This window comes from Engraulis encrasicolus, chromosome 13 (genome assembly GCF_034702125.1).
Source record: "Engraulis encrasicolus isolate BLACKSEA-1 chromosome 13, IST_EnEncr_1.0, whole genome shotgun sequence".
In the NCBI taxonomy this organism is placed as follows: domain Eukaryota; kingdom Metazoa; phylum Chordata; class Actinopteri; order Clupeiformes; family Engraulidae; genus Engraulis; species Engraulis encrasicolus.
In genome coordinates, this window is record NC_085869.1 from 20,081,824 (window position 1) to 20,108,917 (window position 27,094).

Consider the following 27,094-nt stretch of genomic DNA (forward strand, 5'->3'; position numbering starts at 1 on the left):
TGTGTGTGTGTGTGTGTGTGTGTGTGTGTGTGTGTGTGTGTGTGTGTGTGTGTGTGTGTGTGTGTGTGTGTGTGTGTGTGTGTGTGTGTGTGTGTATGTGTTGCATGAGGATACAATGTAGACCAGGGGTGGGGAATATGTCTCAGGGGCAGTTTACGGTCCTGGAGGTCGTTTTATCCGGCCCCTGGTGTAATTTCAATGTTATGCAGCTTCACATGAAATGTGTCATATTTTGTAAAGGAATCTTAGAAAATACATTTGCAATACGTTATATTCAGGGGGTCTAGAGAAGGTGGGGTCTGTTTTGATGGTGGCTGCCGTCAATGTATGTCTAAAGTGCAGGGGGAAATCCTGGTTTGTGGTCATAGTACGGCCCTCGAAGGACTTTTACGGCCCTCGCATGAATTTGAAGTGGCCCCTCGAATGAAAAAGGTTCCCCACCCCTGGTGTAGACATATGAGTAAAAACATGAGGCTTCATGTCTGACATGGGTGTGAGAGCTTAGAGCCCTAATTAAGTGTAAAAAAAGACAGCTCCAAACATGTTGTAGCTGTAGTAGGCCCAACTACTAGGGTTCACAAGTGCTCCCTCTACTGGTTAAAATCTGCAGTAGGTTACTTTGTAAACACAGAGTTGGCCTGAGTCCAATTGAAACTGTCCTGGGTAGGCCTTTAAAAATATTAAAAAACGACAGGAGACATTGCCCTTCACTCTTCTCATAAGGCGCTTTTGCACAACAACCCCACTATTTTGCATTCGAACAAAATCAACAGGGGACAGCTAATGTGAATGGGTGGCGTGCGCTTTGAACCCTTGTTTTCTGAAGCCATCTAAACCTATATTTAGACATACGTCATATGCCATTGGTGTCTAAATATAGATGTACTACTGAATGAAATGTACTGGAGATGAACAGCTGCATCCATCTGTGTCAGTCTGTAGTAGTAGAAGTGAACAGCTGAATCAGGTTGTTTAAATAGCCTGTTGGTTCCATTTGTGTAGGCTATTTAGGCAACATTTGATTGCTGCTCCTATGATTTAATGTGTCAAGAGACTGGAAGAGGATGCGGTAAATGAGTATCAGTAATACAAAATACTTAACTAGTGGATTTAAGGGCATACCAGTATGGTATCGTAATGCCTGCAATTATTATTATTAAAAGTAATTTAATTGTGAATAAGGAACTTTCCCAGTTCAGATGTAATACACCATTCGGCAAGTCTGCCGGGGTAGAGGCTGGATGGATTGGACGCAGTCACTCTGGGTGCAACATTGGGGCAAAATGTGAGTTGAAGGGTCAGAACCTTGTACATCCCCAATTTGGACGTTTAACATCAAAATAAAGGAGGGTCCCGAAGCAAGTCTACTATTAAGTCTCTTGTTTTATTTTGGTGCATGTAGAGCATAAATAAAACATGGGACTAAATAACAGAGATGCCTCGGGACCCTCCTTCATTTTGATGTTCAAGATGCCCCTAACCCCTATGAAGAGCACCTGTGCTGCACAACCATTTGTGACCCAAGGCAGTGCTTCCCATCTATTTAATCATTTTGGACGTTAAACAGCTACAATGGGATCCTGAACATTTTATCTGCTGAGGCGTAGAGACACTGGCTTGCTTCTTGTGCCATGGAGGAGATATGCAGACACTTGACCACTTATCAGACGTGTCAGAGATAACTCTCAACAGGGCTGGACTGGTCATCTGCCATACAGGGCATTTTCCTGGTGGGCTGAAAATCCTCAGGGGCCGATGCTGTTGTTGTTGTTGCTTTCCTGGGGGTTGGCCCACAAATTGGAGGGGGAGGCCTATTACAATATAGATGGTGGATTCAGCCGGTCAAGATATCGTATGAAAATGGCCTGTGGATGTGTTAGGGCCGGCCTATGCCATAAAATTCTGGACCATTTGTTATATCCCAGACCAGCCCTGACTCTCAATATGTCTATTTGTCCCTTTGGGCTCTGTGAAGGGTACAAGCAGATTCTAAAGTTCTAAAGAGTATAATATCCAGTCTCTCTGGTACAAGGGTCAATGACAGCATCGCAACTTCAATCAAGGAAGAAATATGCCCAGATATAGCCTAGCCGTAGCAGAAAGTTCAGTCATCTTACTAAAAAGCTTGGTTTTAGGAAGCAATGCAAGTTTGCAGAGGGAAGGGTAGGGTCTCTATTTTTTCCTCAGGATGCTTGTTAGTGTTGGTATTTTGTTAAGCCTACAGTATATGTTCATATTAGTAGGACAAACAAAACAAATTTGTCCTTTCATAATTTACATTATTCATACAATGCTCTATCTTCATGGGATTTGCTTAGATTAGGCCTACCATTACTGAGGAGGTATTACCTATTCAGAAAGCAATGAAGATTTTGACGTAATTGGGCCAGTATCTGTGGGGACAATCCATGCAGAATAATAACAAATTGGTTAAGTCAATGTTACTACATTAGTTATTTCATTAGCTACTACATTCAAAATCCCACCTTAAATGTTATTACAAAATCATCGTAGTTATATATTAATGCAACAACACGCATTTATAACAAATTTGTAATTCTTTATTGTGGTCCACATCTTGCAGTTTCCTGACTGAACATGTGAAATATGCCAGTGATAACACTTTTAGACAAGGTGATAATTAATTTGGAAAGCACATGAAAACACTGTGCAGTTTGTTTGTGCACCATCATCAGTCCATCCATCATTGATCATGCCCATGTTTGTCTTGCGCTTCAATATTATGCACATAATACAACACTATAAAAAATCTGGGGTGCATTTCTCAAAAGAGAAGTTGTTAGTCTGTTAGCAACTTCGGTAGTTGCCAATGGGAAAATGCATTGAAAACAACAAAGTAGATAATATAGTAAGCAACTTCGGTTTTGAGAAATGCACCCCTGATCTCAAGCTCACTGTACAAACCTATCCAGACCAGACACATACTGTAGCACCCTTCTCGCACCAAATTCACACAACTGTGCCTACTTGCATTCTTCATTCCAAATACTGTGCATTAGTAAACCTGCTATTTGACTTGTTTGCTTTTTTATTGTTGACTTGGCTATTTTCCTTTTTTGCATTTGAAATAACTCCGAAAATATTCTCGGATTGTTGACTTGGCTATTTTCCTTTTCTGCATTTGAAATAACTCCGAAAATGTTCTCGGAGAGCATGCATCCATGTTTCCCTTTGATGTTTTGTTTCAAATGAATGTAGAATCCTCTACATAAAATAAAACATTGATGAACTTATTCATCACCAACAACCCAGTAGTTGCACAATTACAAAGTACATAAGAGTCTGTAAACATAGGCTACTTTGTACCTGATGATCAAAGCATATATATCGTCAGTTTTGCCAATAATCCATAACAGTGTCTATATACAGCATCCTACCTTCACAGTTAAACGATAACTCACTTTTCAAAACACACGTTTGGTGTTCAATTTACAATCCAGACAATACGTCCAACTCTGTAACAGTGTGCAGATTTTGACAAGCATTGCCTCACTTGATTGCCTATGTGACAAGTGCAAAGTCAACACAAAGGGACTTCACTCACACATTATACTGTCTATACATTGTACTGTTTAGTACATTTCAATTCAGTTCACTTTTTTTATTTAAAGGGGTCTAAGGCTTGGTAATGCACTTGGCAACATTGACACACGCTGCATACTTCTCTCCAGATTTTCAGCTTGAATAAAAGCATAATCGACAATTCTTTGGCAAATAAAATGCATTGACATGTCTTGAAAACAAATAAATATAAAGTGTACTAAAAAATAAATATATACAAAAGACATTTCTCCCAGTCTGTCATTGAGCAGATATGACATACAGTATATCACAAGGTGCAGGACACTGTTCGGTTACACAATGTAAGAGGCTTGTTGCAATGTCACAAGCCTGAGATGTAAGATGTAAGAGGCTTGTTGCATCCATAAGACACAGTTCAGTATGATACACGTGTTGTTCCCTCTGAGTTTCCATGGCGGAAGAGCAACTTTTCCCCCTGGAATTCCTGCACTGTGCCCATTATCTGTGATATACACACAATTTGGGCCGTTTGAAATATCACTTCCACATGTGCAAAAGAATAAAAGACGATGAAAAAGCCAGGTGCCATTATAGTTATGGCTCCAGGACCTCCAGAGGAGCACCGTAATAGTTGTTTGACTATTTTGTTTAGGAGTAACTTTCATTGTCGTTCCATGTGATCATCCACTGTTTCTTCTCCAAGGGGCTGAGGTGGATCTTGCCGTCCTTCGGCTGCCGAGGGCCTTTCCTTATACGCACAGCGCTGTATCTTGGCACAGTGTCTTCATATTCTGCATGCTTGAAAAATCCACACTGTTAATTTGGAAGAAAAAAAAACAAGACAGTCAGTTCAATAAACAGGCATATCTGACGTAGATAGATTAACAGTAGACAGATTAACAGTAGTCATGGCCATCTGAAACAGGAGGTGTTAGGGAAGCATTTTGCTGGCATGGAGGGAAGATGCATGCTTTACATTTAGACAAGTAGATCAAGCAAGGGCAAACAAAGGTCGTAAGTACAAACAAAGCAAATCACAAAACATCAAACCACACAGATTTAGTTTCCAAGACATAAAGAAGCAAGAGGCTGTGAGTTGTGGGAACAATAACACACATCAAGATTTTCTTGTGTTTCAAACACAGGCAGAGTAACACAGAGCTGATACAGATTTGCCTGACAAGACAGAAAGACAGAAAGAAAGCTGTCAGTGTCGCACAAAACACTTGGTTTCTCCAAGAACTGGTCACCCAGATGTCAGAACCCACAGTGATTGGTCGAAAGTAAATGTCACGATCACTGCATTCGTTTTTTTTAAGTTATGACCAATCCTTGTGGTTCTCACATCTGGGCAACTAGCTGTTGGGGGGTAACCAGACATGTTTTCACACCAGAAGGACACCTTTATTATTTTCCCTCAAAGCACAAAGTTAGTGGCTGAAGCTGACACACCATGCTGGTTGAAGAAAATAAAACTCCACGGTTGTTTCTTTTACCCCAAGGTGAGGCACTAAGCCTCAGCTGTGGATTTGTCTTTATCTGACGGCTGAACGTGGACCTCAGCCTTGTGATATGCCGCATCAAACTGGTCTTTTTGGGCTCGCTTGAAGAAACCGCACTGAGGAGGGAGCAAGGGGGTGAATCACTGGAAACAAGCGCTTTCTAGTACATCACCTCAGACACATCCACTGCAAACAACGCGAAGACCTGAACACTGAATCTGCAGTTTCCACAGTGAAATTTAAACATTATTTAAAACACAAAGCTTTAGACAAATAGTACAGGTGCAACTTTGCATTTGATGGAAAAAAATGACCGCCTCGATGAATATTATTCATTGAGAGTATGTAATTTTAGTTGTTTATTTTCTAAATGTATGGTGTGTAATCATGTAAAAATTTCTGGTCTGACCAAAGTACAGTAAGTTTTGCAGCCTATTATGCCTATGCCTAAAATGGAGAACATCCACCTATTCCTGTATGAAAAGGCATAATGACTAGGCCTACTTAAATGCATGGTGGTGGTAACTAACCATGCATGAAAAAGATAACATTTGTGAATGGGCAGTATGAATTCTGGAAATAAAAGTCTAAAAACCTTTAAGGCGACATACTGCATGAATTCTTCTACATTAGTATAGCTTGGCAAAATGGCATTGTTCTCAGAACCCAAAAAGTAATACAAGTTGAATCAGGATAAAACATCCATCACCCATACAGCATGCTGCCTTCAATATCAAGTTTTATGCTTCACTTTTTATTACTGTGGAAGTTGTTGTAATGTAATGTCATGTCAACAGCATAGTAAAGTCTTATGTCCATTAGTTTACCTTCCATAGCAGGAAGACGAGAAGAGCCAGCATGAGGATGCCGGCCAGCACTGCTACCAGAATGATCCACCAGGGGACGCCACTGTACAGGGCCATCGTCTTCTCTGGGAACACTGTGATTTTCAACTAATACAAAGACATCGTCACATTAGGTATTGCACTTTTTTTTTTTGTTCTACTTGTTCTATTTTGTTCTATTTGTTATTGTAATGCAACTGAAAATATAATCATGTAACTTATGCGGCTGCGCTGCCACTTGGCCAGAACGCCCCTGTAAAATAGATATTTAATATCAACGGGTCTATTTTCCTGCTAAAATAAATGTTAAATAAAACATACATGCACTGGAATCATATGACCAAAGAAGGTGAAAATTATATATTATGATAAAATTCATATTAGTTATTGTTGACTGCCAGTATTATTTCAAGGCAGATGCAAAAGGGGCATTTACATTTACAACATTTACCTCAGTGTGTGCATTCCTCATGACAATGTTCTGTGCTGCTACGTCCAGGCTTATTGATGCTTTGATACTCAGATCCAGATAACTGAGAGAAGCATAATCCTGTTATCAAAGACATCAAGAAGGAACAGAATGGTGTAAAAGAAAACATAGATTAGAAAGAGGAAAGATACACTACATGCAATAAAAATATATGGACAAGCATACATGTAGGCCTAATTCAACTTAATTTTTATTTCATGTTTAGAGAAGGGTTAAATGAAATGATCTCAACAGTGAATGTGCAGAAGCAGAATGAAGCTGAATTACCTCAAGGAATGTGGAGTTCCAGAGACGTGATGTTAGCACGATGACTGCATCACTATCCAAGCCCTGCAGGGGGCACTTGAACTCCACACATCTGGCTCCATTCTGACAGGTCTGTCACACACACACAGTCACACACAGCATCTATTACAGCCAAACTGCCACTACCTGCTGCCATACACAGCAGTCTTAATGATAATGTAATATGCAAAGTATCTGTCAATTACCAGTGTTTTATATTTTCTTTTTTCGACAAACAGGGACTGGAGGCCTCCCGCTTCCTTTCGCTTACGCTCCTTGGCCTCACGCTTTTGCCGAATAATGGATTCCTGGAAGCAGATTGAGGTTGGAGAAGTTAAGCCATATGATATAGACATTGCCATTCCACTGTGTCTATTTTGCGCAATGATGTCAAAAGGGTTTTTTGCTCAGACATACATCAGGTAATCTGAGAGGGTTCACTTCGCTGGCTGGGGAACAGGTGACCTGATCCAGGCCGGATGTCTCGATCTTCATGAGGTAGAGAAGCCACTTCCCCACTGAGTTCTCCTTAGGCCACTGAATGTTCAGTGACGCTGTGCCAAATGACTTCAAGGGCTTCCCCAAGTTGGTGATCTGATGAAAGCGCAATCAATGGATGGTTGTTTTTAGGTTGGAACAAGTGAATTCAACTAGTGAACAAGTGAATACATTTTTCTGTCAATTTTATGTCTATAAAATAAGATATTTATGCACAATGGATGGTTGTTTTAGGTTGGAGCAAGTGAATTCAACTAGCGAACAAGTGAATTGATTTTTCTGTCCGTTTTATGTCAATGAAATAAGATATTTATGCACATTCACGTCAAGGTTTGTTATTTGCCATACGTGACTGTGAAAAGGGACATGGAAACAATAAAAATATATATTCACTCTGAACTCGTGTTTAATCAGATGGCCGATGTCCTCCCCAGACTTCATAGCACTTTCTCCTTTGATATCTCCCCCAAAGTACACTTGGGTGTGTTGTGGAACCCTGTAAAGACACAGAAAAACATACCTGATATGAAAGTAGTCAGATACTAGCGTTGTTTTCTCATTATGATCACAGGTGGATGAATGCACGGGCCTACCGGGCCCAGGCCCAGGGGGCCAGAGGCCCCAAGGGGCCAGGCCAACTTGGCCCCGAGGCCATGACCCACACTGGCCTTCAAAACCACCTTTGCAATAATAATCTTTCCAAGGTGCTTCATGTTCCATTCAATATAGTGTACAATGAACTGGTATAGTCCCATAGGCCAAGTCAGGTCTGAGGGTGGGGGGCCCAAGGGGGGCAAAGGGCCAGAGTTGAGGGGCCAAGACAGTGTCTGGCCCAGGGGGGCATAATTATAATCACAGAACAAATACACATTGCAGTCATATGCATCATACAGTATTACATTAGCTTGGCAGCGATTTCAAAGAAAACCATGAAACGATCAACAGACTTACCCAAAAACAGACAGCATCAGTTCAATCACAACTTTTGCTTTGGCCTCCACTTTCATGGGCTTCTCTTGTTGACTGGTTCTGGAGGAAGACAAGGCAAGTACCAAAATATGTAATGCAGTGCCGCCCATTTTAGTCTGCTAGCAGGCATGCCAAGTGAAAGCATTGTAAATAAAAGCAAGAGAGACCTGTGATATTTAATGGCTTACGTTTCAAGAAGAAGGTTAATTCCAATTTCTGTGGTGTTGAGGTAGATGCCAGCAGTGCTCAATATGATGTAGAATTTCAACTGGAATAAATTAAGAAATAATAATACATTTCATTTGTAACATGGTGCTTTACAGAGTGGGCACCCAAGATCACATTACAAAACAGAACAAATGTTACTATTATTATTGTTTTTTAAAGAAAATCATTACATTACATGATATGCACTGAAAAAATGGCATACCTCAGCATCTCGTTTGAATGGATTGCCAATTTCACAGTCTGCTTGGGAGCCATTTTGGTTGGCTGTGCAGATCACTTGCTTGTCCTGCACAGAAGGTGAGAGAGGTCATATACAGTACTTATCAGGGCTTGCTGATAATAAGGTGATAAAACAATACACAGTAAAAAAATGTGGTGTTAATATTTGAGAGTAAACTTCTATAAATGCAGATAAGAGAATTTACTGTGTGAATCAAATTACTCTAAGCAGTAGAGTCAAAAGCCAGTGTAAAATTCTGCTGGTGGCAACAAGTGTAATTTCCATCTCAAACTCTTAATATTTACACAATATTGAGTAGAATTAACTCTGAAAATGTTAAACTGACCAAAAAGTGAAATGACCACTATTTTTTGAGTGGGGACCAAACGTTATCTGAAGGGAGTTCATTCCAACTCTTTAAGATATGGCGTTATACATTTGCTGTTGGCAGTGACCAAGTCGTAGTGCATTCATTACTAAAGGCCCTGTGTCATCTCATAGTATTGTAGTATTATGGTAGTTAACTTTTCAATGACTGTTACAGCGTGCCACTGGAGGTACGGCGCACATGCATTAAGGGGCAACAAGTTGTATGGACAGAGTTGGTATTTTAACTGTGCACATGTTGCTGGTGAGACTGTTGTCTCTCGGCCCTACCGTGCCGAATATGGTAGGGCACTCGTTTTGCTATGCGGCCAACCCGGGTTTGAGTTCAGCTCGGGTCCTTTGCCGACCCTTCCCCATCTCTCTCTCCCAACTCACTTCCTGTCATTACTACACTGTCCTATTGAAATAAAGACAAAAGCCTCCCAAAAAATATATATTTTTTAAAGACTCTCACCCCTGTCTTCTGTGAGCGGAAGCCTGAGTAGGAGACGGAGCTGGGGAACATCCCCACCAGCTTGGCCTCGTGCGCGTCATCTCCACCCCTGTTGGTCACCGTCAGCTCCAGAGCGATGTCCTTCTGGTCGCTCAGGGAGATCAGCGGGATATCATTTTGCCTACGAAGGATAAATTAACCCATTTTAGCCTGATTGCTCATATATGTTGTTTGACCTTTGGTGCCTGGAGCGACATATACACTGCATTCAGGCTCTTGAGATTTTAGCTTTTTTAATAAAAATGTGGGTATGTTACAGCTGAATGAACTCCTTCTAATGTAAGGTGAGGGTCCTAGGGTTTGAAATGCAACTTATGTCATGTGTTTATGTGCATCAGAGGCTAAGATATTTTGGTTTCTTCCAACAAGGGCTTAGGCATTCAACAGGCGTTTTTTTGCAGGTGCTTTAGGCGTCAATGGATTAAAGAATGAAAGTGGTCTCCACTGTCCTATCAAGTAAAGGCACAAAAATCAAAGACAAAAATATGCAAAATCTGGTTACACAGTAAGAAGTACATGAGCAATAAGCTGAAGTACACTAAACCATATCTTAAGCCCGATTAATTTACTCAATTCACAGACATTACAAGGCGGTACAGACGGCGCGCCTATGTGAAATTACCCTAGGACGTCTGTGTTTTGCCGAAATACAGTAGGTAATTCGTGGCGGAATTATTACCTCACAAATCGCGGACATGGCACATTCGCACAGGACTAAGAACTCAGACATTCTCCGTAATTATTCCGAATTACCGGGGGTCCATAGGTAATAAAAGTCCTGTCCGAATCGGGCTTTAGTCAGGACTGGGGTGGTCCCAAAACACAGAAGCCATTTTTGTCATAGACTAGCCCCCTGACACAGCCCCCTACTTTCCCATGATAATCATCACATTAACACGATATACTAAATGTAGTCCAAACATGTAGACAGAGACAATAATCAAGCTTAATCAGTTTGAATCAGGGTCAAATAGAGGTCAAACTCACAAAGGCAGAGGTGGAAAGACATCCTGATTGCCCTCTCGGTAGCAGAATCGGTATTTCAGCTGCAGATTGCTCTGGCAGATGTTGTCAGTTCCACATCCTTCCTTCAAGAAGTGCACCTGTGGTGGACATGCATTTGTTAAAACCCCTGAAGACACTGGATTATAAATTAGCTGTTACCAGAATGGCAATGAGCAAGTCGTAATGTATTACTAAATGCCCCGTGCACTGTCATAGTAGTGTATTACTATAGTAGTTAACTTTCAATGTCTATTACAGCGTGCCACAGGAGGTACGGCGTGCATTAACCTTTGAGTGTGGGTTTTTGAGCATTCTATAAAAAGAATGCATTCTATAACAATGCAAGATTCTACAATTCCATATTGTATTGAATGACGCCCAGAATTCTATAGAACTTTCACTGCCCGAACATTCCCGTCACACCGGTGTGACGGTACACTCTTAAAGGTTAAGGGGCTACTAAGAGCAAGCAGAGACGGCGCACTGGCCCCCTGCTCCAGTCCTAGATGCACATAATGCTGTGAGTTTGGCGCCCCTCACAGGCGACCCAAAACTGTATTGTACAGTCTGTATTGCATCCAAAGACCACCATACACAGTCAACATTTGGGTAGCAATGTTTTTATGCCAGCAGCGGGGCAAATGCTGATTTCAAATTGGTGTGGGGGTCAGAAAATAGAGCACGGGAAAATGGATCTAAAATACAGGACAAATCTCAGACAAGCATGAATGCTGGGAACACTACCACAGACATAGACTATGGGCAGCCAGGTAGACAGCACGTGTAGTGTAGGAAAAACATCAGCAGATGCCAAATCTAAAAACTACTTGAGGAGAAAGGGAGGAAGGATTTTCACACTGTTGGAAAAAGACATAATTTACTGATGATAGCAATGTTTCGATCATGCTATCCTGTAACCTTTACAATGAAGTTACAATTGATTCATCCCTCCAGTCCTGACCAAGGAGAGGGAAAACACAGGTTACAATTGTTCCATTCCATTTCATTTATTTCAGATGACCGCAACTTAAATCTATAACAATTCCCTGAGGTAAAAACTAAGCTCGCCGGTTCCGGCCAGTCCCTCTTCCAAAACATTCTAACTGGCAACCACTTTCCCATAGACTATTAGTATTCAATAAGGCTATTGGAAATCAAGAACAAACCATTCATTTTAGAAACAAAACAACACAATATCACAGAAATAAATAACAAAAATATAAACAGAAACATCAGATAAATACAAAAATGATCCCGTATGGAATTATACTGTTAGAATACTGTACATCTTCTTCAGGCATCTTATGATGGCCTGAAGAAAATCTATGATCAAAACACAATTATCTTCAATAAATTAATTCTTTTGCAAACAAATTCTTCCCCCATTTCAGCCAGGGGAGTTATCTGCTAAGGATGCTGGCTATGATTATGTCCTTGTTTGTCAGTCGCTTTGGTTATAAAGCGTCTGCCAAATTAAATGTAATATAATGTATTGTGAGCAGGCCTACCTCAGTGAGGACTTTTCTGGAGTCGGAGGAGTTCATGACAGGGACGAGTGAAGGTAGAGCGTTCTGCCTCTTGCCTCGCTTGCCACTGCTCTTGACAGCCACAGACACCTCGATAGGGATGGCCCTCAGCTTATCCTTGATGCTGTCCTGAGATACGCAAAAACAGCCCAGGTGTCAAACGTGCTCATCTGCATCACATGCACATGGCATAACATAAGAAATATGTGATGTGGATACAACATGGAGTGCTTAACTTTAATCTACTGCAGTTTACCATTGAAAGAAACCAAAGATAGTGCCCCTAGTTTCTGTGATGTTCTCTCTGTATAGTACAGTTGTTAGCGTTCAGCTGTCCAAATGTCTGCCTACTCCCTAATTGTGTTCAATTAAACATGTGAATTAACATTTCAGAAGCTTTGACACAGTGTGGTGATGCCAACAGGAATTCAGAGTGAGTGAAAGGAGGGTAAACCTTCAGTTTGAGTTTGGGTCGGAAGCACGCCCTCTTGTTCTGTCCTCGCAGTTCCAGAGTTCCGGTGGACTGGAAGTCTTGATCAGACGACAGCTTATCTAGGAATGTTACTCTGGATGGAAGCCCTTGCTTCCGCCGCTCCGATTCAGCCTCAAACGAGTACGAAATAGCTGGCAGGAGAAACAAAAGCATGTCTAATCAATGCTACAAGATGGCATGGACATTTTTTCTTAATGCATGGTATTGGAATCATACACTTACTGATTTTAGGGCTGTAGGTGGAGGGGTTGGCTTTGTAGGAAAAGCAGGCTTCAACTGTAAGACTATGTGTGACAAATGGTAAAAAAAAAAAATGTTGACCATAGAAATCACCTTAGTATATATAAACTTTATTACAGGCTCAGGGCCCAATAGGCAGACACACAACATATACATAGAAATAAAATGTGCAGGAAAAAGAAGAAATAATAATAATTAAAAAAAATTAAAAAAACCAGCAATGATGCCAAAGCATATACAAACTATGTCATGACTGTCTTAAAAGGCAGCCATACCAATGTTTCCACATATATGATTGGTAACGGAGAGAGCTATATATAATGACAACATCATTTAAATCTTTTGGTGGATTATTGTCTTAGAATGTACAACATTTGAAAAGTCATACCATATGCTTCCATGAAAAGATAAACACTATTTGAGGCACTCCTTACTAAATTTAAAAAGCCTTTATTGAACACTGGTTACATGCCTACCTACACATTTCGACCCACAAAACGCATAGGCATGTAGCCAGTGTTCAATGAAGGCTTTTTAACTTTAGTAAGGAGTGCCTCAAATAGTGTTTGTCTTTTCATGGAAGTTTGGATGCCCAAGTTTTTTTGTAATGAGCACCCTTTTTTACTAATTGGATACAGGACCCAATGAAGCATTCCCTTTTCTCTTTCTGTCATACCATATGCTGTTCCCGCAGGTTTTCTTGGTCAGATCGATCTCCTTTGGGGAAACAGACACCTCCTTTTTGATGCTAATGACTGGCCTGGACCTGAGCAAGCAAAGGGGAGCAGAGGTATACTCAACAAGGCAGAAATATAGAAATTAACTTACATTAATAGATCTAATGAAGAAATACTATATGAAATGCATACATTTAAATGAAATAATGAAATTAAAACATAGATAAAACAAAGATAAAAACATGACCATCAATTGTTATGTTTACAATTTATATGTATGTTTTTAACCCAATTATTAATGAAATAACTATACAGTACATAACATACAGCATGAGCAGTTATTAGAGGGCTAGGCCTACCTATAAATAAACACAGCATCAGAGAGGGACCCAACAGCAATATCTGGGTAGGAATTGACATCCAGGTCCATGTTACCAGCCAGGGAATAGCCAAATGTCATAATATTGTGTTGTCTCCCTTCCAGGACCTAAAAGGAACAGATTTCCACAATGAGTCACCACCTCTAACAGTTGCACCGTACTGTATTCAACCAAGTGGAAAGGAAGGAGAGCCCAGTAAAAGGCGACAGTGGAATAATAGCATGGTACTGATGGTCCCTGTGCAAAATGGTCAAAAAGTGACACGCCGTATGCTGTGCACAGTCAGATAATAGTTTTCAGTGCCGCAAATGACAGGATTTCCGCCAGACTTCCACACACTCACACACTCCACCTCGGTAATGGACTGTGGCTCTCGCAGCCAAGGCTCTCTCATCTTGCAAGATACGCGGCATTACCAAAGCGAAGCGCTGACCTGTGCGGGTTCGCTGATGATTCCATTAGCGGAGCCGTGGTAAATATACACTCTTCCTGCCCCCTCGTCATCGTAGGGAGCCCCAACTGCAATATCTGTCAGACAGAGCAAAAGAGTATGAGTATGTTGTGTGAAGTGCAAAAGTGGAAAAGACAGAACAGCATATTACCAGTTTCACTGCACAACGAGACAAGGTATTCAGGACTTCATCTTTTGTTGTTACAAATAAAAACCATCGGAAGCATACATCTTCTCGATTGAGGCCATGAATCACAGAGGAGCATGTTGCTGTTTCTCTGTATCACTTGACAAGCGATACTTGATGTCTTTATCTTTTTTAATAAAAATGAAACAAGTAAAGGGAGTATAAATCACCGCACACTGGTCTTCTTTGCTGGTGGTTTATTTGATGAAGAACGCAACGGTGAAAAGCGTTGTTCACCAAATAAAACACCATCAAAGACTTGGATTACTTGTCGTCACACAGTGTACAGAGATTATACTTTGAAGAAAAATAAAACACTTAACACACCTTGATAGGTGTCCAGATTAAGATCACCAATGTTTTGCACCACCAAGCCAAACATGGAGTATTTCTTTCCATCCAGACGGACTGGGGTGATGTCGTTCCACCTGCCAGCCTTGTTGATGTACACGTACACAGCTCCCCCTATTTCACTGTCCTTCAGGAAAAACTGCGGAGCTCCCACAGCAATGTCCTGCCACCTGGGGAAAAGAAGAATAGAATTCTGTTATATGTGTGGGTCAGTGACGTTTCAGCAGTAGCACACATCAGGGCGGCGCAATGACAGCCAGTGCTACTATTGCATAGATTTTTTTTCTTTGCTTACTTTTAGCGGACTATCTAAGAAGCATATTCATTGCAGCATATCAACTACCAATTCCTAATTGATTTAGGGGTATTAGATGCCGTTGCGCCACCTGATATCTGAGCTATAAAAAAAGTCTCTGACCCATTTATGGAAAATGTCCAGCCTGTCATGCCAGACAATAACATGAAAGGCACAGGCTGGCACTGCACCATAGGTGAAAGCTCTTGAGCCAATGGTTGGCTTTCACACCAGTTCAAACTGTTTCACTGTGCATAATAGGCCAACACAGCCGCGTCATCATTATCTTAGCCCTCCCCAACAACTCACAACATGGATTAAAAGACACAGATATGCAAAGACAATTTAAGATGTTGTGAGTGAAGGACGGATTTTGTGTCGTTTTTTGGTTATGCCCTATGGTGCAGTGCCAGACCAACTCACCAGACAATATATATATATATATATTTTTTTAAAGATTTTTTGGGCCTTTTATGTCTTTATTTGAGACAAGAGAATGAAGATGGTGGCAGGGAATTTGCAGCGGGAGAAAGAGACAGGAGAGGATTGGGAAACCACCTTGGGCCAGAAGCGAGCCAAGGTCCCCGACGTAAAAGTACCGCCTTAGGGCTTCCGCACACCGGCTCCGACAAAGTGCTGAGCACTGCTCAGCTAAAATTCGATTCCATTGTTTTCAATAGAACCACGCACACTGGCGCCGATGTCCGCGGACATTCTCCGATGTCGGATAGCAATTAGAGACAAGTTCTATTTTGTCGGCGCCGCCCGTTGACTATCAATGCAATGTTCGGGTGAAATTGGGTTTGGAGGTTCGAATAATGTCGGAAGCGAAAGTGCGCCGCAGTGCTGTCGGAGCCTATGTGCGGCCGGCCTTAGCCGTTTGAGCCATGGCCAAGGCCAGACCAATATTTTATTTTCTGCAGGTTTGTTTAGTTCACTTTGCTAAAAACTATCATTATCACTATCAAGTCATTTTCACATTGGTCTTCTTCTATTTACTCTACAGACACACACATACACATACACACACACGCACACGCACACACGCACACACACACACACACACACACACACACACACACACACACACACACACACAAACACACACCCATCATTGTTGAGGTCCACCACTGCCACATCGTAGCCAAAGGAGGATGCGAGTCCGGGTCCTTCCAGGATGTACTCTGGGGAGAGCATGGTGGACGCCTCGCCTTCCTTCCTCAGCAGCACCACCGCTCCGCTGTGATTGGTCCTCGGGGCCCCCGCCACGATAGTCAGCTCGCCCCTCCTGGTGATGCTGTGACCAGAGTCCAGTGAGAAGCCTGCAGATTCAAAATGGCAGACGGTTAAGAGTGCACACTCTGCCCAACCGTGGCGCTAACCGGTAGGGCACTCGTCCGCTACGCGGCTGACCAGAGTTCGATTTCGAACCGGGTCCTTTGCAGACCCTTCCCCGTCTTTCTCTGCCCACTCACTTCCTGTCCAACTCTTCACAGCACTATCGTAATAAAGGCCAAAAATGCCCAAACATTAAGAAAAGACTGCACACTCATTTGCCTCAGGTCAATTGACCAAGGCCTCCTAGTCGTGCCCCCCTCCAAACGAAACAGTAGAGGAGACAGAGGCTTTGCAGCCATAGGCCCAAAACTCATATGTTCGGTCCCATCCCTATCGTTTCTTAAAACCCATCTTAAAACTCATTTTTATGCCTTAGCTTTCAACTTCCTATGGTTTTCTTATCTATTTATTTACGTATTGCTTGCTCTTCTTTGAATGTTATATGAGCCCTCTGTATTTATTTACACTTTAATTAGCCTCTTTTTATTTTTTCAGACACTTCTTGTATATATGCATTTTCTGTTGGTTATTCTATTGTTTTTATTTGCATCATGTTTTTTGTTCAAAGATTACACTGTTTCTATGTAAATTTTTGTTGTCTTTGTGTTGTCTTAAGGGGTCCTCAAGTCCTTTTATCTGCCTGTCCAGCACTTTGGTCAGCTATCTTGTTGTATTTTAAAGTGCGCTATAAATAAACTTTGAGAGGAGAGAGAAGGAGAATTGGTCTAGCCTGTAGCCTATATTAAAAGACATTGGGATTATTGTGCAATGTTTTATTTGGTATCTGAGAAACAGTTGAAAACATAACACTTCCTCTATTAAAAAAGGGGAAAAAAGGGAAGTGAAAATCTGTTGCACTGATATACTGTATTCAGAATATACAAAATGCAGGGTCACACATTTTGTTACTTTCAGCTTCAGCACTAAAAAATAACTCTGAGCAAAACTGAGCAAAAATGTCATATGAAATGCACGGATATATGTACACATAGGAGAATTAAGCAACTGATTGCCCTACAACTTCACCATCAGGCAGATATTACAGTGCAGCACAGTACACTCACACATATACGTAATATAATATTAAAATATGCACAATGGTGAAGAAAGACGTGAAATGGAGGATGAGCTTGATCCACGTACATCTACACTTGGCAGAAAAACAAGCAGACAAAAAAGACTGGGAGATGAAAGGCAGGGCGCTGGAGACAGCAGGGCATGTTGTTGACATTCCTTACGTCAGCCAAGCAAGTAGCGCATCAGTAAACAGGGCTGAGGACCACCTGAGATACGCTTTGGCTCCGAAATAAACTGTGGAACAACCCCGAAACCCGGCCCACTCCTGCCTCCTCACCCGTCTTATCATGGATTCATGACTATGACGAGTCAACACTGCGCAGCGATTTCCAAACTTCAGAATACCAGAGCCCACTTTGAAATGGGGAAAAATTTCCGCGCCCCACCAAATCTAAAATGACAACTACTACAATCAACACTTTTTTTTGCAAAAAGGAGACTGCTGTCATATCAACTTGAGATGACACTCAAATAATATTCAGTTTGTTTGATTTTTGTTGTATTTCCCTTTTTTCAACTTTATCATATATCAATATTGAATTTAACAATTGAAAAAACTGACATTGAGACAAAAAAGCTCCCGCACATTGTTCGCATGACGTCGTAAGTAAAACTCTGCAAATGTGAACACTGTGCGGGAGCTTTTTTTGTCTCAACGTTGGTGACGCTGGGGTTCCACTCCTACGCACCTGACCTAAGGAGGTGTGCAGGAATTAAAAAAATAAAAACTGACATTGACATTGAATTCACATTTTAATAATTGGAGATACAGTATATTTTTCAGGCCTTTCACGGCCCATGAGTGGGTAGCGGCCCCCACTTTGGGAGTCACTGGCAGACTGCTTTCCATCATGGGAATGTTTGTGGTTGAGCTCTGAAGAGCTGATGATAAAAACCTGAATGCCAAAGGGAGATGCACATACCTAAGCAGCTACCGGAGATCCCTTATGGAAAAGGGTGGTAGAAGACAGAAGAGCCTTATCACTGATGGAAACTCAGAGCAGCAACACACCAGAGAGAGAGAGAGAGAGATACATAGATAGAGAGAGAGAGAGAAAGAGAGAGAGAGAGAGAGAGAGAGAGAGAGAGAGAGAGAGAGAGAGAGAGAGAGAGAGAGAGAGAGAGAGAGCGTGCAACAGAGATCATGCAAGAGAGAGACTGCTAAAGAGCCAGCGAGAGAGGTAGAGAGAGAGTACAAGTGCTAAGACCTGGTGTTGGCCTGATGTAATGTAGAGTATGTGTGTGTGTTTTACAGTTGTAAATACTGCCTCCCCCCAGGGGTTACTTCCTCTCCACAGCCCAATGTAACTTACCCAGGTAACTGTTTGCAGGCACTGGCACAAGTGCTGCATCCAGTCGGCTTTCATCGCCAACCTCGTAAGGCCCGTCGTCGTAAATGCCCATATCCAGCAGGGTGTTGTTCTTCTGCTCGGCCCGTATGATGCCTGCAGCAGTGAGGGAGGGAGGGAGGAAGAGGAGGGAGAGGAGGAGAGAGATGGGGAGGTGTTAGTGAAACAAGCCTGGTTGGTGGGAAAGAGGCCGGGGCCAGGGTCAGGGCCAGGGGTACGGGTAGTAGACACAGAGGCCAAACCACACAGACGGTTCAAAACAGGCGAGAAGAGGAACTAAGAATGTGTACATGGAAATGTGTGCACTGTGGTGAATGTCACATACTGTATTTCTCTGAAAATGTAGAATGCTATCGCCACACAATCCAATAAATGGTTGCAGAGAAATTAATTGTGATGGATGACTAATTTTTCACACCGAATGAATTATTTTTTAGACTGTGGGTGCATCACCATGGTACACAATCAACAAAATACTCTGTCCAGGAAGACAGATGCTGAGGCACTCAAGGTTGCAAATTTTGTACTTTTTTATTTGGCTACAATGTTGTAAAAAAATTGCAACATTGAGTGCCTCAGCATCTGTCTTCCTGGACCAAGTTTGTGAGTCCCTACACTGATGAGCACCAAGGGAAAAAGGTGAAGACCCAGAAGCACTCCAATTATCTGCTTGTGTTTAACAAAATACTCTACTTAACCCTGTGCTAATGTACTTCAACAAAAAACATAAGCTTCCTTAGCATCTGCCCTTGTTGTTCTGTATATTTCATGTGCACTTTGTATCTGCTAGTGATGTTGGTTATGCTTATGTCCTCGATTGTAAGTCGCTTTGGTTAAAAAAGCGCCTGCAAAATCCAATGTAATATTATGCAAAAATCAAAATCAAAATCTGTCCATAATGACAAATAAGGACTCAGCACCGTCCAAGTGTGACGAAGTAGGAGGTTAACTGGAACTGTGTCAACAGGGCCCCACGTGTCAGGGGGCCCCAACAGGTAGTCAGGGGTGTGTTTCTCGAAAGCGCAGTTGTTAGCCAGTTAGCAATTTGGGTAGTTGTCAATGGGAACTTGCATTGTAAACAACAAAGTAGCTAACGTAGATTTGTTTTATAAACAGAAGAGGTGTGAATTGGAACTGGATCCATAGGGCCCAGAGCTTGGTGCTACGCCCCTGTGTATGCGGGTCTAATAGTGTCTTCCCATCTATTCTTTTCGCACTTCGCACAGCAAGTTGTCCTGCTGCTTTAAGTTTGTAAGTTAACTCAACACAAGACTAAACTCAACTCAAGGCTTTCTCAAGTTGAGTTAACTTACAAACTTACAAACTAACTTGGCTTGAAACACTTCTTACCTTTCCAGTTATAGGCTCCAGGGGCTCCAAAGATCACATAGTGGTAATCTTTGGTGAAGGTAGCAGCTAGACCCTGCTGACAAGAGCCGAACTTCTCGTGACCTCTCGCTCGACCCTCACAGAACTTCCAGCTGCCACCGTCCTCATCCGATTGTAAGTCGATGGTTAGGTCCTGGCTCAGGACATAGCATCGACCAATGATATCGTGTGAATCTTGAGCCGTGTTTCCAAAGAACCGCCTCTGGTATCGGTGGGCACAAGTCTGAACAAGAAAATCACCAATTACACCAAGTCACATTGAAACACATTTAGCAAACCTCCCACACAATTGATAATCAAATAACAACTCACAGCACCCTGTGTTCACACAGTAAGAACGATAGACATCAAAATGCATCTGTGTAATGAATGGTGATTTACCTGCTTTTCATCCTATATCCCTCTATTGCATGGCGTTGCCATATGGCAACAAATTCTTTTTTGGGGTTTTTAAAATAGAGTATAACAAATATCCACCACTTTTCCCATTGTGAGTGTACATGGGACTTTAATTTTGAAATATTTATCAGTTTGAAGACATTACCTTATTAGGAAATCCTGTTTTCACACCCCTTTCATGTGGATGCACCACACTATGAAGGTCACGTCATAGTGGGAATCTCTTTACATAGCTAGTTTTCAAACTTCAAGACATACTTTCATCATAATAAAATTCAACATCAATCTAGGATGTGTAAACTTTCATTTTTCATACTTTAATCCAAATATAAAGTTATACTTTCTCTGTAAAAGGCGAAAATTAATTTGTTGCCATATGGCAACAACATGCATACAGTGACACTCCTTCTATACATGCATCCCAATGGGCTCCCATTGAGTTACATAGGGCAGGGCTCCCATTGAGTTACATAGTGCTCTATATGCACTTATTATACAATTTTAACTTGAAAACATGAACCTTCTTAAAATTATGCTATTTGTATACCTACATTCATAAGTGGTATGATATAATAATAACAAATAAATTAATTTCCACATGCATACAGTGACACTCCTTCTATACATGCATTCCAATGAGCTCCTAGTAAAATATGAATAAAACTAAATGTATTTTACTTCAAATAAACTATATTGCACATTGTAACATAATAATGTTACAATTGTTTACAATTTCCTTCAATAAGATCATGTTTTTGAAAGAAAATTGATTTCAGCATGTTCATCGAACCCGCGTTGTTGCCATATGGCAACAAATTACCAACTACCCCCCCCAATTTTTTTTTTTAGATTTTTGTTTAAATTTGTATTATTTAACCACTTTCAAGTCTAAAAAACACATTAAAAAAATATGACGTTTAAAAGGTTGTTCATGCAATAGAGGGATATTATCTGTTAATGTTAATGTATTATATTAATGTTATGCTAATATTGATGTCATATATTGAAGGTGCACAGTGTAGGTATTGCAGGTATTGCAACTATGCTGCTCATTGAAACTGCACTGTCTACTGCCAAATTTGATCTTTTCATGAATATTTACAAAGTAATAAACTAACATTTACTAGAATGACCAAAGGAAATTCAAAATGGCGTACAATGGAGAAGATCCTCCTTTTCATGTATGAGAAGTGCAAATGTTCCAGTCATAATGAATACTTAAAATTTGATGGTGGAGGTAATGGGCATCATGAATTCTGGAAATAAACTACTAAAAATATTACACAGTGCACCTTTAATAATATTCATGATAATGACAATGTTCTATTTTAATAGCTTAATAGTTACTTTGTTTGAGATGAAAGAGTCCAGATACTCACCACCACCTTGCCCCCTGGGCCCTGGCTCTGCACCGTCACCCCCATCCACTGGTTCTCCTTGCTCTCCACCCTGATGTCAGCTGCGTGAGGGAGGGCAATCAGATCAAATGGAGTGGTAAATGGACTGCCTTTATATAGCGCCTTTCCACTCCTTCCAGCACTCAAAGGGATTTACATTGCATGTCTCACATACACCCATTCATACTCACATTCATACAGCAGTGGCAGTGGCTGGTACGTAGGGCAGTGGTTCCCAACTTTTTTTTCTTAACGCACCCCCTTACCTGTAACAAAGACAAGCCGCGCACCCCCAAGCCAAACTTATACACGTGTATACTAGGGTGCATCAGTTGCCCCCTTTGAAAAGATATTGCCTTGGCCCTATAGTAAAAATGTTCTACACAGTAAAACACACTGTGTAAAATATTTTTAATTTTGGATGAAGTCTACCGGATCCACCAGCCCCATGAAAATAGAAAATAATGGTGATAGTCAAAATCTTGGATAGAAACAGGGCTGGACTGGCATGTCAGGCATTTCCCGGTGAGCCCCGCACCCTCGTGGGCCCCCATTTTTTTTATCTTTTACATTACTGAAAATAGGGGCCCATGAGGGTGCGGGGCCCACCGGTGAGTCAGTTCTCCGGCACTAATAATAATGAGAGGGCCCCCTTAAATCCAAAAGTGCCCGGGCCCAATTTATTGCCCAGTCCAGCCCTGAATAATAATGGACATTTTGCTGCATAAAGCTACCCAATAAAAACACATTGCCTCAGCTGTGTGATAAAAAAATGTTCTATGCACAGTAAAATCACTCTGGGGAAAATGTGTTGAAATTCAGATTAATTCTACTGGGTCCACCAGGCCCATGAAAATACAAAACAATTGTGATAGTGATGGGCAACCTGGATTCCAAAGTCCAGTGCCACATATTCCAAATATAGCCAATATAATGAACCAGCTGACCCACTGCCAGTATCAAGCAAGAGATTGCGAAGTTGTATGACTTTTGTGTGCTTCACCTGTGGGCCTACAGGATTGTACAGGCAGCTGTTAATACCTGGTGGAACATCTGTACTAAAGCTGTGAATGCTCCTTGGAATTACATGTTTTTTCAAGAAATCCCTGCAGTAGTTCAATAGAGTACATACAATACAACTGTATGTGATGTTGGAAAGAGTGGCTTCCCAAGTGGCTTCTAGGTATGTCATGGGTATCACCAGGTCCAGAGTCCATTGCCAAGGGCCTCTCAAGTAAGTTATGGTACTCATCTGATGGAGTAAAGTGAAATACTACCACAGGCGATGGGATAAAGAAGTAATGGCACTCTTCAATACAGTTGTATTGACTGCCTTGTAGCCTAGGCATTCCAAGGAACATTCACAGCTTTAGTACAGATGTTCCTCCATGTAGGCCCACAGGTGAAACACACAAATATAACAGTCATGCAGCTTTGCAATCTCTTGCTTGATACTGGCAGTGGTCCAAGGCAGCAAGGAATTGATATTATGTTGCAAAAGAGCAAATTTGCCTAAATATAGCAGTTTGACCATCAGTCTGTCCTGAGACTGAAGTCTGTGTAAGTGGATCGACTGAATACACAACCTGCTTAGATATTCCTTCTGTTTGTGCTCCCAATACAGGTGATCTCACTAATTACCTCATCAACCTGGCTTAAGTGGTAATTAGGATCAGCTGGTCCATTATATTGGCAGGGGCAGGGTTTGTCCATCTCTGTTTTAAGACAATGGCAAACCTTGATTCAAAAGCTACAATCCAGTGCCACAGATTTCAAATTACCTGGCTTTACCTGTCCAATTGCCCTAACTGGAAAGGTAAAACTAGGTATGTCATTTGGAATATGTGGCACTGGATGTCAGCTTTGGAATCCAGGTTGCCCATCACCATCACCATTATTTTGTATTTTCATGGGCCTGGTGGACCCGGTAGAATTCATCTAAATTTCAACATATTTTACACAGAGTGATTTTACTGTGCATAGACCATTTTTATCACACAGCTGAGACAATATGTTTTTATTGGGTAGCTTAATGCACCAAAATGTCCATTTCTATTCCAAGATTCTGACTATCACCATTATTTTCTATTTTCATGGGGCTGGTGGCCCCGTTAGACTTCATCCAAATTTCAAAATATTTTACACAGTGTGTTTTTACTGGGTGTAGAACATTTTTACTATAGGGCCAAGGCAATATCTTTTCATAGGGGGCAACTGATGCACCCTAGTGTATACGCACTAAAAAATGATTTAAGTGATTAATTACAATGATTCTTGCTTGAGACATTAATCAATACCTCAATACCTTTACATGGGGACCAAAACATGTTTTAATTTGGTTTTGATTTGGCCTAATTATAATGTTTGCTAGCAGAATTTTGGTCACAACCTCAACACAAACAAAATTCCGCGCACCCCCTGAAATCTCTGCCGCACCCCCAGGGGGTGCCCGCACCCCAGGTTAAGAACCACTGACGTAGGGTACCACCCTGCCACCAGGAGCAACTTGGGTTTATGTGTCTTGCTCAAGTACACATCAATGGAGTCAGGCATAGAGGAGCTCGAACCTGCAATCTTTGGGTTGCCAAATGGCTCCTCTACCACATGAACCACCACTGCCCCATTACAGATGTTTCAACTGCTTACGCACAAAATATTGATATCTTTTTTATCTGTGGTGCTATTTCTAAACCATAATGCCAAGATTTTACAAATCTTTCACAAGTTAGTGGGACCAGAAAAAGTAGTCGGTTCTTGTTGCAAAAAAGTCTGAGAAGAACTGAGTTCTTTTTCTGTCTGTTCCACTTTTTGGATTGAGTTCGGTTCACTTAAAGGGGACACAGTATGTGAAAATACCCTAATTTTCTCTCTACATACACAATATTGTACACAATGCTATGATAAGCACAAGTTTTTATATCACTGGAAGTTATTGGTGTGAGGCAAGTGCATACTTTTGAAATGTACAGTATTGAACACAGTTAAATATTGTTGGAATTTTGTGTGAGCAGCTGGCATTTTGCGTGAGCAGTTGTTGAATTTGTGTGCAGAGTTTTGGGAAAAAAACAGCAGTTGTGAAAATGATGTGTAAGCAATTGATAGAACACTGGTCTGTGTGTGGGGGGGCTGGGTCAGGGTGTCATAGTAGCCTCTTACTGCAGATGGGGTCGCCGACGGGCCTATTCACTATTTGCTGAAAATACTCAACTACATCATGACAACATAAGAGTACAGAGAGCCTTAAAGTAACAGATTAAGACAGATTAATAGCCATTACAATTTTGGTGACAGTTAGGTCATAACGTAGGCTCTGCCCTAAGGGGTTAAGCAAGAGCTCTCACCTTCATTGTCAAAATCAACGCGGTGGCAGTCATCTGAATGGGAAGTGATGTCACAGCTGTACAGGCCTCCAGTGACGTTGGCCATCTGTAGCTCCAAGCCTCTGGCTCTGGGAGCTCCCACCAGCAGCCTGCACACATCACTCACCAGGTTCATATCTTTCACACATACACACATCACTCACCAGGTTCATATCTTTCACACATACACACAGCACCCACACCTCTTATTTTGTAATGGATGTATACATTGCGATGTTAAGCCTGAGAACTTAATCTAGAACTACTTTGTAGAATGACTAAAACACAGGGCTGGCATACAGGGCATTTTCCCAGTGGGCCAACAGTCCTCAGGGGCCAATGCTGAGACTGGCCCTCAATTTAGTAGATGGGTTGGTCCGTTCATCTAGGCTATCTTTGATAGGCTATAGACAGTGGACTGAGCACACCATAATGTCTTAGAAAATCAGGGTACTATGTGAGAGGCTTGTCTATGCCAAAAATGCCCGGGCTATTTTTCAGTCCCACTCCAGCTGTGCAAACACAGCACCCACACCTCTACAGTACTTTGTAATTGGAGTACACATTGCATTGTTAAGCCTGCGAACTTCATCTAGAACTACTTTGTAGAATGACTAAAACTGTTTTAACTGTGTAAATGCACTGGAGAGGCATTTGGTATGTATTACATTACAGATATCAACAACACATTTTTTTTCTGCTAACACCTAAAAGAAAAACAAATGTTAATGTTTCTAAATGGCCTTGCTAATGACTCATCATGTCACATGTTTTGAGACTAACTGGAACTGACAGGAGCTCTGGCAGCAGATGCCCTAACAGCTGGGATGGCTCAATAATTCATGCTGCCTAATGAAGTGGAAGGACCCTGAATAGTGAACAAGGCAAGGCAAGGCTGCACAACATATTAAATCCACATATTTATATGGATCAGAGAATGGACAATGGAAACCCCACAATAGATAGGAGGACTACTTTTTCAATATCTTTCATTACATAGGCCTATACAATATTAGAGCATGCACTAACAGAAGTCACATGCTTAAGTGAACTGAGTTATTTCATCTACTGTATATGTCTATCTTCGAATAACTCATTCACTGAAACATTACCTTATTTTTTCAAAAGCGTTTAAACCAATAGCAACTAATGTTTAAATGCACAGCAATGTTCTAACATCAGTGGGAATTGACAGCCATGCCAAAGAACCAAATGAGTAGCAACAGGATAAAGAACTAACACAACTTTACACACACAGAAGAACAAAAGAAAAAAACACAGTCAGGTCCCAGCGCTAATCTGCTGTTTAAATTAGCCAGCGGTCTATCATAAGATACCTTGTCACCACAGCTGACCCCTTTAATTTGCTCCAGTGGCTCTGTTGAAAACAGCTCCTTTCCACAGCCAGAGAAAATATACCTTTTGTCAGTGGGAGCGAGCTGATTGAACCACTTAGCTTATTTTGACACATAATACCTCAGAGAAGACAGCAAATGATTGCCATTGTAATAAAACCCCAGTGCAGCGTGCAGCAATCTCTCTGAGAGGGCTTTATGAATGAACTCCACTACTGTGCACTTCAGCAAATGTAAATCTATCTCTGCCAGGCTAAGAGTGCAAACAGGCGGCTTATTGTTGGACAACCGACAAGAGCAGGAAAAAAACATACTGGGTCACATTTTCCAAGCTTGGCAAAGGCCAGGCCCTCCTCGTACACATGG

General features: G+C 41.4%; 1 protein-coding gene across 1 annotated transcript in view; it reads right to left on the minus strand.

Moving 5' to 3' along the window:
• Positions 1 to 2,574: 2,574 nt before the first annotated feature.
• Positions 2,575 to 27,094, minus strand: part of itga6a (integrin, alpha 6a) — a 34,255-nt gene continuing 9,735 nt past the window's right edge. The window contains exons 2-26 of the mRNA XM_063213409.1: positions 25,356 to 25,483; positions 21,997 to 22,076; positions 20,180 to 20,441; positions 18,794 to 18,925; positions 16,174 to 16,387; positions 14,747 to 14,940; positions 14,215 to 14,309; positions 13,761 to 13,888; positions 13,401 to 13,490; positions 12,707 to 12,768; positions 12,446 to 12,615; positions 11,974 to 12,120; positions 10,448 to 10,563; positions 9,422 to 9,581; positions 8,563 to 8,646; positions 8,321 to 8,400; positions 8,115 to 8,192; positions 7,557 to 7,659; positions 7,083 to 7,259; positions 6,872 to 6,973; positions 6,648 to 6,758; positions 6,342 to 6,440; positions 5,873 to 5,998; positions 5,040 to 5,161; positions 2,575 to 4,356 (exon numbers count right to left, since the gene is read on the minus strand). Of these exons, the coding sequence (XP_063069479.1) occupies positions 5,054 to 5,161; positions 5,873 to 5,998; positions 6,342 to 6,440; positions 6,648 to 6,758; positions 6,872 to 6,973; positions 7,083 to 7,259; positions 7,557 to 7,659; positions 8,115 to 8,192; positions 8,321 to 8,400; positions 8,563 to 8,646; positions 9,422 to 9,581; positions 10,448 to 10,563; positions 11,974 to 12,120; positions 12,446 to 12,615; positions 12,707 to 12,768; positions 13,401 to 13,490; positions 13,761 to 13,888; positions 14,215 to 14,309; positions 14,747 to 14,940; positions 16,174 to 16,387; positions 18,794 to 18,925; positions 20,180 to 20,441; positions 21,997 to 22,076; positions 25,356 to 25,483 (3,046 nt within the window). The 3' untranslated portion in view covers positions 2,575 to 4,356; positions 5,040 to 5,053. The remainder of the gene's footprint in view (positions 4,357 to 5,039; positions 5,162 to 5,872; positions 5,999 to 6,341; positions 6,441 to 6,647; positions 6,759 to 6,871; positions 6,974 to 7,082; positions 7,260 to 7,556; positions 7,660 to 8,114; positions 8,193 to 8,320; positions 8,401 to 8,562; positions 8,647 to 9,421; positions 9,582 to 10,447; positions 10,564 to 11,973; positions 12,121 to 12,445; positions 12,616 to 12,706; positions 12,769 to 13,400; positions 13,491 to 13,760; positions 13,889 to 14,214; positions 14,310 to 14,746; positions 14,941 to 16,173; positions 16,388 to 18,793; positions 18,926 to 20,179; positions 20,442 to 21,996; positions 22,077 to 25,355; positions 25,484 to 27,094) is intronic.